The following is a 12,072-nucleotide window of genomic DNA, read 5'->3' as shown; positions in this document are numbered from 1 at the left end:
ACTATTGGTTGCAGCGAGGTAAACGTTAAAGAGTAAATAAGCGCAGGTCGCTGGGAGAATAATTGTTCCAAAAAGAATGATTAAACACCACGAATCTCATACTGAAGCAGCAGAAGCCGCACAAGTCTGAGAGGAACATTAATTCTGCTAGATTGTGTATAGTGGAGTTGATCCAGCGACGTCTCTGGGATAGCAGAACACTCCATGTTTCTGGAGCTGCAGTGTTTGCGTATGCGTCTGGAATGAATTTGTACCTCATGTTCGGGAAATGCTTGGTCATTAATGTTGTCAGATATCGATCTTCTCCGAGGGCCAAAAGATTTTTCTTGTGTAGTGTATCAACGTCTATGTCAGAATATTCGCTCAGAACCTTATCAGAGATAATCAACGGCCGGCCTTTATCAGCAGTGCGAAGACGATACATGCAAAAACTAAGAAAAGTTAGCGAACCAATGCCAAAAATTAGGAAAAGAGACACGAGGATTGATCATACCATCCAGGAAGACAAGTAACACTGCCAAACAACGACTCGAAAGCTTTCGCCAGGTGGTGGGAAATATAATACTCGTAAACTTGAATCATTGTCCACCAAGTACGTTCTTCATTCTCCAAACTGGTTTCACCACAGATACCGGCAATTTTAGAATCATTCGCGCAGCTCGCTACAAGTCGGTTCAACGAATCTTCTTTCACACTCGTGTCAGCGTCAACCATGAAGAGATACTCGTAAAGCTCAGGATCAACTCCGATAACGTTGTTGATTTGGTGGAATATTTCAAGCTCGAGTGGTGACATTGCTGAACGATGGTGTACCCTGTTTAGGAAGCTCATAATCAAAACTTGGGAGTCTCGCTTCCCTCGGTTTCCCGGTTTCGATTTGGTTTGTTCGGACTCCTTTCCAACCTTGACAACAACAATGTAAGGAACAACATTGCCTTCGAATTCATAGAGACCAGAATACACTTTGCCATAGTTGAGTTGATCGCTTCCCACGCCCACAGACTTAAATGGGAGCGCGGGAGGATCGATTTTTGGATCGACACCCAAGATATCGAGCACAATTTTTGGAGTTGGCCGATCATTACCACCTCCAACAATCATACCATCACAGATCACGAAAATAAGCTTCCGCTTATTGTCATACTGGAGAGCTGTGAGGGAATCGAGTCCTTTCCGCAGTTGGTCTTCTCCCTCGGTGTACGCGGGAACTTGACAGATTACAAATTTATCTTGCATCGAAGGTCGCCGTTTGGTTCCAAGCTGGAGCGCAGCAACGAATTTGATAAGAATAACACCAGCAAGTACGCAAGTGAATGCAAGCAGGATATAATTGTTCACTTGGCATCTAGCTGTTTTTCGGAAGTCGGTTTTGCCAAGATAAAACTGATGCTTCAAACACCAATAGCTGTTCTGGAAGTCAACGGTACTCTCCCACTTGTCGGTTATGTCCTCGCCCGGGTTATTCAAGAACAGCTGGGTGACTTTATCAGGGAGGAAATTGTAGGCCTGGAGATTGTTCATCAGTTTAACGGTGTAGAAATAGTCCGTTAGATCAAACACTTCGCCGGTTAGTACGACCCAAAACCGTTGGTCTTCTTCCGCCTGTTTCCGTAATTCAGCCTTGTCCCAAACCACATCCCCTTTGTAATACTCCTTGATTCTTGGTAAGAATTCATTGTTATACCAATTGATATCGTGCAATTTGGATTTGGGGTCACGCTCATTTAAAGGACCAGAGGAGTGGAGAGCATTTGGATATAAAACGGCGTCGGTCTTGTTGTGTTGAAGCTGAACATAATCGTCTATGCCGAAGCCGCGACATGCCACAGTCAGTGGAACGGGAAAGTAAGCATCCATATTTAAACCGCGGAACGGATCCATTGCAGTCCTGGAAGTGTCTCTAGTTGTAGCGTGCGGAACTTTCCAAAATTTGCTGATATCATACACGATCCCATGGATACTGACGTAGTAGTCATTATCCCCTTGGTGGTAACTGACTTCTTTCTCAGACCAGACTTTATCTTTATTCGGGCAGAGTAAATTTCCAAAACCAATAATCCAAAAAACCATTGTGGCGTTCAGGAGAAGGATTAGAGCCATGAGAGTAACCTTTTCTCTCCAAGCCATTCGAACATCTGGGCGTTTCATACGGCCAACATATCGAAGGACAAACGAAGGAATCCAGAAAGTTACCGCCCAAACGAAGCCTGCCCACAGACGCCGAGACAAGGGAATTTTTTTCTTCTCGATCTTTTTCGGGTCACCAAATTCAGGATCCATTTGCCCAGTGAATACACCAAGATCTTGATCGTAGTATTGGGTATCGTGTTTTCTGTCATCTCCCTTTGGGCCAAGGCCGTAATCTCCCGGTGCGGTTTGGCCAGGCTGGCCAACAGTTGGTGCGATGGAACGAGCTCCCCCCAAAGCACTCCGAGACATAGTTGCCACGCTCTGCCTTTGCATAAGATTTTCACGACTGTCACCAACACTGATCTCTGGCTGAAAGAAGCCGCTGGCATTAGGTGGTGGGGTGGGAGAATATGGGGTGTCAAAGGGGGTCATCACAGGGTTGAACGGATCCTGTGGGATATTTTGCGGTTTCAAATCCAACATCGACTCAGCCTCCCACCATGCATTCTCTCTCATCCAAATTCTCTCGTTGCCGATAACCACATCACCATTGCTCCACCCTCTTTCTAGGATCCAGTTCTCCACTCCGTCCTTTCCTTCTTGGCATCCAAGTCGAGAATACCTCGTGACAAATTCTTCTACATCGAAATCTGCCGTGAAATCAAGGTGTTTGTTTCGACGATTGGCCCATTCGGGGAGCCTCCATGCGCGAAGTTGGCGGGAGACAGTTCCGGCAGACCAAGAGGATGTAACGGATGGTAAAGATGCCAAAGCGGCAGGTGGATCGTCTGTGGGATGAAGTGCGACGTGATACCAAACTCTGCTGCTTCCTAGAGTATTGGTGAGGTCAAAACGGCCCTTCTTGCCAAGACTAATGCCTTCATTTTCAACGGAATATAAAATCTGCCGAAGAAAACTGCCCGTTTCAAGTTCCAATCCGACTTTTTCCAAAACACCTTCTTTTCTATCGTATTCTTGTTCTCGTTCACGGGTTGCCGAGCTTTCCGGAACCCCCATATCGGCCTCAACCTCAGCGATTGCATTGTGCATTTCCTTGATCACAGACTGTCCTGGGGCAACAACTTCGATTCCATCTTCTTTCATTTCAGCATTAATACCAAGGGAGTCATCGAAGACTCCCCTAAGGGCGATGGCTTTTCCTAACGCTGGATCTGGAACCTCAACGACTGTGATTCCAACAGTGTCACCCGTTTCCTCATCAATCCAAGGGGTCCTCCGGCCAGGGCTGTCATCACCTGAGGTACTATCCCGGGTGCTGTGAATCTCATCAGAGATGGTCTCATTAGCCTTAGATATCACCCAATCAATCAAAGCTTCGTAGATACCAGCGATCAGAATGGTACGATCATCTGTGGAGCACTTGTGCAGAAGTACATCCGGATCAAGGTTTAAAAGTCCCCCAACATCTTCACATATTTCCTCAAGTTCCTCCTGGTCGACCAAGAAGCCCAGAGAATTACCTAGCTTCAGTAAAGCAGCTAGTATCGTAATAAAATTTCTATGTGACGCGCCTTTGATACCTATAGCCTTGAGAGCAGCTCTAAAATCTTCAGCAGAAGCCGCATCATCAGCGGTGGGTAGATATGCTGGCGGATTAAATGTGTTCGATTTGTTCAAGAGAGAGTATGCAGACGCATCTTTCAGGCTGAGAAACTCCCTTTCAGCCGGGGTCGAAGCAGATGTAAGTAGATAGTAAAACACATCGAAGGCGCGGTAGCCAGCCTCGGCAGGAATATTAAGGAGGCCACTAGAAACATCAAGGCCAGATGTGGATAAAGACAGTGATACCGCTGTGACGTTGCCAGTGAGCGTGAAGGTATAAGACACAGCAAGTGCAGAACAGCGAAATTGCGACGGATTATAAGGTGTAACTTGTGCAATGAACGGTCGAAGGGCAGAAAGTGCAGTATAAGCGGTGGAAGGAGTCGACAATGGTAGCTTGGCTAAGAACGGAGCAAGAAGGGAAGGAGTAGAACGGTGAGATGAGCTATTGTTTTCAACAGTCAGCACGGATTCATCATATATGATGCATCTTCCGGGAGAGCGGTGGATTGCAGAGGTTCCTACCACAAGACGATACACCCATCTTCAGCTCTGCGTCGAGCATGTTCCCAAGCCCGTCTCGCGAGTTCTGCGTCCACTGATCCGCCCACTTCGCCATTGGGTCCAGGGCTTGCAGCGGTAAGCCAAGTGTTAACCGTCAGAGCCGTGCCTGAGTCGAGCTGATATGACTGCCCAGAGGAGTATATCGCATGGAGGGTATTAAGGAGGGTTGTGGTAGACACTTGCGCAGCTGGCTGTCTGGTCGAGCGAGGGGCAGGTGCAGTGGAAGACGTCGTCGAATAAACAGAATACCGGCTCGCCATGCTTGCCTTGCAGATGGATGGATATTTTAAGGTTGGAGCAAGATATGGCAAGTAAAGGAAGCCGTTAACAATGAATTAGTGAACTGAGGTAACTGACTCCGGCCCCATCTAGCTATGGCAGGATGCGTCCTCGCCCCTTGTAAGGGCAGGCAAAGAGGAGAGAGACCCGTCCTGCTTAGAAAACAACGACCCTTCTTTACGAAAATCTTATCGTCACCGGCCTATCACAGCAAGAATAGTCAGGAGCTAGAATTAGCCGTGAGAAAGAGCAAAATCGTTGGGAAGAGTGAGGAATGGGTAGGTGCAAAAAGCGATGGACGAGGACAAGAAGTCCAAACGAATGCGAAACGAGCAACTCCTTGCTGACACAGCTAAACGAAAGGAATAGTAGAAGGAAACCAAACGAAAGACGAACAAGGAGACGAGCAAGAGGACCAGATCTGATGAGGCCGTGAGGTTGGGGTTGAGTTGTTTTGCCAACCTCGAGCAAGAGAGAACAGCGGACGGAGGAGGATTTGCGTACGGTAATGTGTACTGTACGTACTGTACTGCGTGTACGGAATATTCGCAGCGTCAAGTTCAGCATTGTAATTATTTGCTAATTATAGACTCCATTGAAACGCGTAACAATACGGAGAGTGTCGGGGAAGTTACAGCCAGCCCAGTAATTTCGACCAATTCGTAGCTACATGAAAAACTATAGAGTGAATAGCTAGTAGTTATAATTATTAAAGAAAAGGAAATAAAGAGCAGGTTTTAAGAGGACAATCACTCAATTCATTATTCTCATGTTCATCTGTTTCAGGAATCAAGTTTTGAAATCCTTCAAAAACCGTCTCTTCTGCCAGGTGTATAGTATATTACAAGACAGTCGAGTGAGCATCGGACAATTTTCATTATGCATTGAAGGGATAAAAAATCTGTCTCTTAATATATCTTAAACTCTGCTCACAAAATTTTTGTGCCTTGCAACCAGCGTCAACAGGAATTTGGCGTTGGTTGAAATGTTGCCCTTCATAAATGTAAAGCCCCCCCGCAGCATTGTATTGTAGCATGATCTGCCGCCTCTCACTGTGCTTTCCTTTGTGTAGAACTCTCAATTTACATGTCACTTTCGCACCAGATGTCCTGGCTGGCACTTGGCTGTGCATACGCTGCTTACCACCGTAGGCCTGCTCGCTTCCTGCCAGCCGGCATGACACCTATACTTTTGGTGGTGACCATCTCCTGTTGCAGCAGAACAATGTCTTCCGTGTGGTTGCTTTTGGGAATATGAATAGATTTGTGGATCAAGCTGTTTATATCGTAGTGGCAGCCGCACCTCAAGTAAGCCAGACAAAAGATGTAAGTTGAAAGCCTCTGCATCAACTTAAAATTCGCAGTTTTTCATAGATGTATTCAACCCGAATCCCTTTGAGCAAGGGTGTGGTTATCAACCGTAAAGGTGTCTGTCTAAATCTCAGATCGTAGGCTCATGGTGCAGGGTTGTGTTTTTCAATCAGAGCAAAAAATATTGATAAACCCCAACAATAATGATATCACTCTTTCCAATGCTATTGTTGACAGGAATCGGCTACGTAGAAGGATCGCTACAGAATCGAGGAGCTACAAGCTTGATACACCTTCATGAGAAGAGCACATATATCATGTGTTAATTGGGCCTCCAGCTTGCCTGATACTGATATACTGTGCACAAGTTCCAAACCTATCCTTACAGCTTCCCACCATCGTTGAGACAAGTCGCTGGTCTCTCCTCGCTGGTCTACTGCGTAATCTGTACTCTGAACTCCAATTCGACTTGGTTGGTCCAGTAGCAGGCATATATTCCTTGCAAATCCAGCAAACCCAATTGTCTCACTTTCCCTCTAGGAGAAAGGCCAATTGGGCCAACCAGCAAACACCGTGAGTCGGTGGAGAAACAATTTTGAGGCCGACTTAGCCCTAATAAAATTTGTCTGATGGTAGATTTACATCTGTACGGAGTACAGATGTAGACTCCTAACTATATCGTATATAGTTATTCCTTTTCAACAATAAACATGATCCGTCTCCGATGGACTTGCTGGCACAGCTCTATACATAATTGCACTACCGGGCAATGAGAAACATACGCAAAAACTATAGACACAATCATTGGATCGTTTTGAAAACGTGTGTACTTTTTGTCTACCACGCGTTTCTACCTGGTAGGAACTGTTCAAATTGCTCACCACCCCCAAGCTTGAAGCTGGAATATTAGAAATAGAAATGGAAATCTTAGTATCAACGGTCAACGAACTTTGACCCTCATGAGTAGAAGTTATGAGGACTCGACACCTGCGTTGACACCTAATTCTGAATCTTTTCGGCTTCCAGATAAGAGAGAACTTTCCACTGTATCACAAGGATCGATCCCTAAGATAGGGTCACCCATTGTAAGTATATAGTTTGCACGCCTATTCAAAGGTATTAATCCACACCTTTGTCACAGGGCCCTGGGCCGCCTGACAGAGCCGTGGTAAGGTTTAAAAAGCTTCATGTGAGATCGTTGCAACCGACCAATCTTCCACGCCGAATGATTAGATTACTAACGTTGTGTTATATCAAATGGCTCTTTAACTACTATTTGATAGATACTTGATCCAAATGAGAGTTGTTCTGTTGAAGAAAGGATGTAATCAAAATCCAGGTACGAAACATATTAAATTTGGACCATTTTCTTTCTTTCTTTCTTTTTTTTTTTTTTTTTTTCAAGAACGATGTCTGTACCCCATTTAAAAGACACAACACAAATGCTGCAAAATGGTTGTGGGCGGATTAGGTTAAGTGGTATGTCCTGGAGAAGTTTGAAGCAAAAATCCCCGTCCGCCATTTATTGGTCCTGCCGCAGATCGGAACCAGGTTCACCTTCGACCATGCAGATTATAGAGTATGCTGGGGAACGGTTTCGAAGCCTTTGAACCATGGATCCAAAGATAAAATACAAAGGTTTTGCGCAGTCAGTGTGCAGAACATCCGTCCTAAAAATGGAACACTGGATGGTATGGGGCTGAAATACGATTGCTTTCTGGTCTGTTGATCGTTATTGATCGTTTCCTCATCACTGCACAAACTGATACAATTGAGGATGTTTGCGATGGACAAGGTAATCTTGATAATGATTTTGACGAACATTGTGTCTGAAACCTGAAACACAAGAAAGGATGAGAGCAAGATCCACCAACTCTATTGTTCAGCCTTCCAAGAGGCTTCCAGATTTCATCCCGTATATTTATATTCGTAAGAAGTACGACTTCTGGTGCCATGATGATCATCATCGATTTCTTCTGCGTCCACAAGCAGCTATAAAACCTTTTCGGCTTCCTTGCCGCATCACGCGCTCTGAGACGACTAGGAGTGGACGATTTTCAACATGGGCCTATTTTCCTTTAGATTTTCTACGAGTGATAGCCGAACCAAGTGTCGAAGGGGGTCCGTCCAGCTGAGGCGGCTCCAGTTCCAAGTCCACACTAGAGGTGGCAAGAAAAAGGCCTTGATTTGGGTGGATGCATCGATTGTGTGATCACCCACACCAATCGAAACATCGCTTTTGACGGTCTCTGTGGATGTCTTACCACCTTCATTCGATTCGGCTTCCACATGCTCGGGAAAGCAGGGATTTGTTAGAAGGCTGGCTGAGTATTTTTTCGGAATCCTCCTCATCGTTAGAGGAGTTTATCCCATCGACGATTCGTTCTCCGTCCGTATCACTTTTTTATTTTTACTTGATTTTATTACCTCAGTTGACAAGAATATATTTAACTATGTGACACAAGTGTCCGTGGCGATGTACGCAGTAGATGTTTTCCTCTCTCTTTGTGCTTATAGTTGTTTGTTCTTTCATGCTCTAGACTCGCCTAAAATAGATTTTGAGCCTGCCGCTTGTTTTGGATCGCGAAACTAGTCGCCCTGGCGAGACGAGACAACCTGGGGAGGGGGAGGCCTGCACCCTGTAACACGATAGCTTGCTCTTCCAGGCCTGTCATTCGAGATAAATCTTGCAAGGGCGGGGATCCCAGCTGCAAGCGGGCAACTTACAACCTGCCAGTTGGCCCCAGCTAGCAAAAAATATTTTTTGTTAGCGCAACTCGATGCACTGTTATTTTGAAATATAAACAAAGTGTGATCGCACGCGGGACAGCGAACCAGAATAATACGGAATGTGGAAAACATTAAGTAGCCTGGTAATCTTTGAAACGTAATATACCGTACCTACGTATGTAAAAAATACCTACCTGTATTTCGTCGTATGGTACGGAGTATACATACTTCCCTTCTGGGCGGCTCGACACTGCCCGTTCCGCTTTCACTCGCTCGCTCGCTGGACTTGTCTTGAAACCAACCTCACCTCTGGCCCTCGTGTTCCCCAGAGATACTCCCCCCGATGCCACTCGCTCTTTTGCTTCCACTTCCTTTCGTGTCGTTTGCCTTGGGTTCTCTCCTCGTTTGAGGACCGTTCTTCGTTATTTTGGTGGCCGCGTTGGAGCATTCTACTTGATCGCCGCCGATTTTGCTTCTGCTATTTGACTCGTAACGAGACTGAACAGAATAGCTTAAATCCCCCTTGATATACCGATTATCTTGTTCGCTATATTTCGTTGCCTCTTGACGATCCTTCTTGTCCCTTTCGTTAATCTTCCTAATGCCTTAGAACGCCAATCGTCAATCAAAAATATTCTGCCTTTCGAATCAGTACAGAGAGTTGTCGACTGTCGTTATTGCTTGATTGAACCCTTTTCTATCAGCCCAGGTGGGCTTCGTTCCCTAATCGTTGACGTTGGCCATGGCCCTCCACTCATTGACGGGGACGGGATCTGTTCCTGCCCATGCACAATCCTCCTTGCCTTCACTTCCCGCCCATCTTCAATCGGACACCCACCTTACGGCCCATCTGGCAAGCAGGTAAAGAATTTTACACCAAGTCAGATATCTTCCTGAAATTTTTCGCTAACAAACTTTGGTTTCGGTTTCTGATTTTAGATTTCATGTATCCCTTCCGACGGCACGGCTATCGTCTCAAGGATTGATATGCCTGAATACGTACACTTCTTCCACCCGCGGTCCGGATGGACAAAGGGAAGGAAGCGCAATGGGGGAAGCAGACGATCTGGCTAGGCGTGCTTGGGCCCGCCTGGGAGGGAGAGGAGAAAACCAAGCTGTCATCTTCCTGTAAGCCTTGCATTCCAGAGAAGAATTCCGCTTGGGAACTTGCATGGGGAATGCTGATTTTTTTTTTTTTTTTTTTTTCTACCACTAGCGGAGAAACTGGTTCCGGGAAGACAACCGTTCGCTCCCATCTTCTTTCTTCCTTCTTGTCATTATCATCCACACCCCTTTCAGCAAAGCTCTCGTTCGCTGCCTTCGTTTTCGATACTTTGACAACTACAAAATCAGTTACTACCCCGACTGCGTCCAAAGCGGGTCTGTTTTTCGAGCTTCAGTATGATGCCTCGTCAACCCTCAACCCGACCTTAATTGGTGGCAAGCTTTTGGATCACCGGCTAGAAAGAAGCCGTATCGCGTCCGTTCCTACTGGTGAACGAAGCTTCCATGTGCTATATTATCTCCTTGCAGGAACCAGTGCAGCTGAAAAGGCGCATCTGGGTTTGGACAGTTCAGTCGACATCCGCACCGGTGGAAGCACCGGCAACCATTCATCTGGCACAATTTCTCATAAGAGATGGCGGTACCTCGGCCATCCCACGCAACTGAAGGTCGGGATTAACGACACCGAGGGCTTCCAACAATTCAAAAATGCGCTCCGCAAATTGGAGTTCCCCAGGAGTGAAATAGCTGAAATCTGTCAGATACTTGCATGTATATTACATATCGGACAGCTGGAATTTACTACTGGCCAATCAACGACAACGGGCCCAGAGGAGAGCGGTGGATACTCACATGAAGGCGGTGAAACTGTTACTATTGTCAAAAACAAGGACGCTTTAGCAATTATCGCTGCGTTCCTCGGACTCAGCGTGGATGATCTCGAGACAAGCCTTGGCTATAAAACGAAAACCATTCATCGGGAACGTGTAACTGTTATGCTCGATCCTAAAGGAGCACGGAGTAATGCCGATGACCTCGCCCGGACCCTTTACGCTCTTCTGGTTGCCTATGTAATCGAAAACATCAACCAGCGCGTATGTGCTGCCGAGGATGCGGTGGCCAACACCATTTCCATCATCGACTTCCCCGGTTTTTCTCAAACGTCCGCAACGGGGTCAACATTGGACCAGCTCTTGAATAACGCCGCTACTGAATCGCTTTATAACTACTGCTTGCGAAACTTCTTCGACCACAAGGCGGAAATCCTCGAAGCGGATGAAGTTAGCGTCCCTCCGACTAGCTATTTCGATAACTCTGATGCTGTCAAAGCCTTGCTGAAACAGGGCAACGGAATCCTGACGATCCTGGATGACCAGACGAAGCGCGGACGATCCGATATGCAATTACTTGAGAGCTTGAGAAAGCGATTTGCAAACAAAAATCCGGCCATTTCTGTCGGGAGCTCTACGGCTACTCTTCCTGGCAGCAACTTCGCTTCAAAAAATGAAGCTGCTACTTTTACAGTTAGACATTTTGCGGGGGAGGTCGATTATCCTGTCCAGGGATTACTTGAGGAAAACAGCGACTTGGTTTCTGGCGATTTAATGAACCTCATCACTTCCTCCAGGAGCGCGTTCGTGCGCGATCTTTTCGGTCAAGAAGCACTCCAAACTATCCGCCACCCTAAAGAAAAGTCGGCTATTATGCAAGCCCAAGTCAGTTCGAAACCTCTCAGAATGCCAAGTATGGCAAGACGCAGAATGGATAGACCTCCCCGACTTACTGCTCGCGCAACTCAGGCAGATAAGGATATTGAAGACGATACTGGGGCCAGTTTGACCTCAGTTCCAGGCTCCAAAAAGCGCAAGCAGGGAGATTCCACAAATGGACCTGGTCAGAGTGCTGCTGCTCAATTTCTTGTATCATTGGACAATATCAATAAGTCTTTGACTGCAGACAATGTCAATTCTTACTTTGTTTTCTGCCTGAAACCCAACGATCGTCGAATCGCGAATCAATTCGATAGCAAATGCGTGCGATCGCAGGTTCAAACATTCGGGATTGCAGAGATCAGTCAGCGGCTTCGAAATGCAGATTTTAGCGTGTTTCTTCCATTCAGTGAATTCCTTGGTTTGTCAGATGCAGAATCTATCATCGTGGGCAGCGAGCAAGAAAAATGCCAATTGGTGGTCGACGAAAAACGATGGCCAGGAAATGAAGCACGAGTTGGAAGCACTGGAGTATTCTTAAGCGAAAGATGTTGGGCGGACATTGCAAGGGTTGGTGAACGGGTTCTCCCCAGCTACAGCGGAGATGGCACAGATGACGACAAAGATGGTATGTTCGGGGTTGGTCAAAAAACCCCATATGGAGATTCAAAAGTTCGTATCTTGAACTCGTCAGAGGTATGTCCATTACCCCGGTCCCACATATATGGAGAAGCAACCAATCAGCCGTTCTATGGGGTGAGTGCCATGCACGGCCGTTCAGA

The 12,072-nt window shown here is 46.4% G+C and overlaps 2 protein-coding genes across 2 annotated transcripts in view; one reads left to right on the top strand and one right to left on the bottom strand.

Annotated features, from left to right (window-relative positions):
* The window catches only part of HCAG_06002 (hypothetical protein), a gene marked incomplete at both ends in the record, with an annotated part of 5,468 nt that extends 1,156 nt beyond the window's left edge, over positions 1-4,312 (bottom strand). Inside the window, 3 exons of the mRNA XM_001538347.1 lie at positions 103-431; positions 494-4,094; positions 4,219-4,312. Of these exons, the coding sequence (XP_001538397.1) occupies positions 103-431; positions 494-4,094; positions 4,219-4,312 (4,024 nt within the window). The remainder of the gene's footprint in view (positions 1-102; positions 432-493; positions 4,095-4,218) is intronic.
* Positions 4,313-9,318: 5,006 nt separating this feature from the next.
* The window catches only part of HCAG_06001 (hypothetical protein), a gene marked incomplete at both ends in the record, with an annotated part of 5,862 nt that continues 3,108 nt past the window's right edge, over positions 9,319-12,072 (top strand). Inside the window, 3 exons of the mRNA XM_001538346.1 lie at positions 9,319-9,437; positions 9,516-9,704; positions 9,793-12,046. Of these exons, the coding sequence (XP_001538396.1) occupies positions 9,319-9,437; positions 9,516-9,704; positions 9,793-12,046 (2,562 nt within the window). The remainder of the gene's footprint in view (positions 9,438-9,515; positions 9,705-9,792; positions 12,047-12,072) is intronic.

The sequence above is a fragment of the Histoplasma capsulatum genome, genomic scaffold, assembly GCF_000149585.1.
Source record: "Histoplasma capsulatum NAm1 scaffold_7 genomic scaffold, whole genome shotgun sequence".
Lineage (NCBI taxonomy): Eukaryota > Fungi > Ascomycota > Eurotiomycetes > Onygenales > Ajellomycetaceae > Histoplasma > Histoplasma mississippiense.
This window is presented reverse-complemented; position numbering and strand designations above follow the sequence as displayed.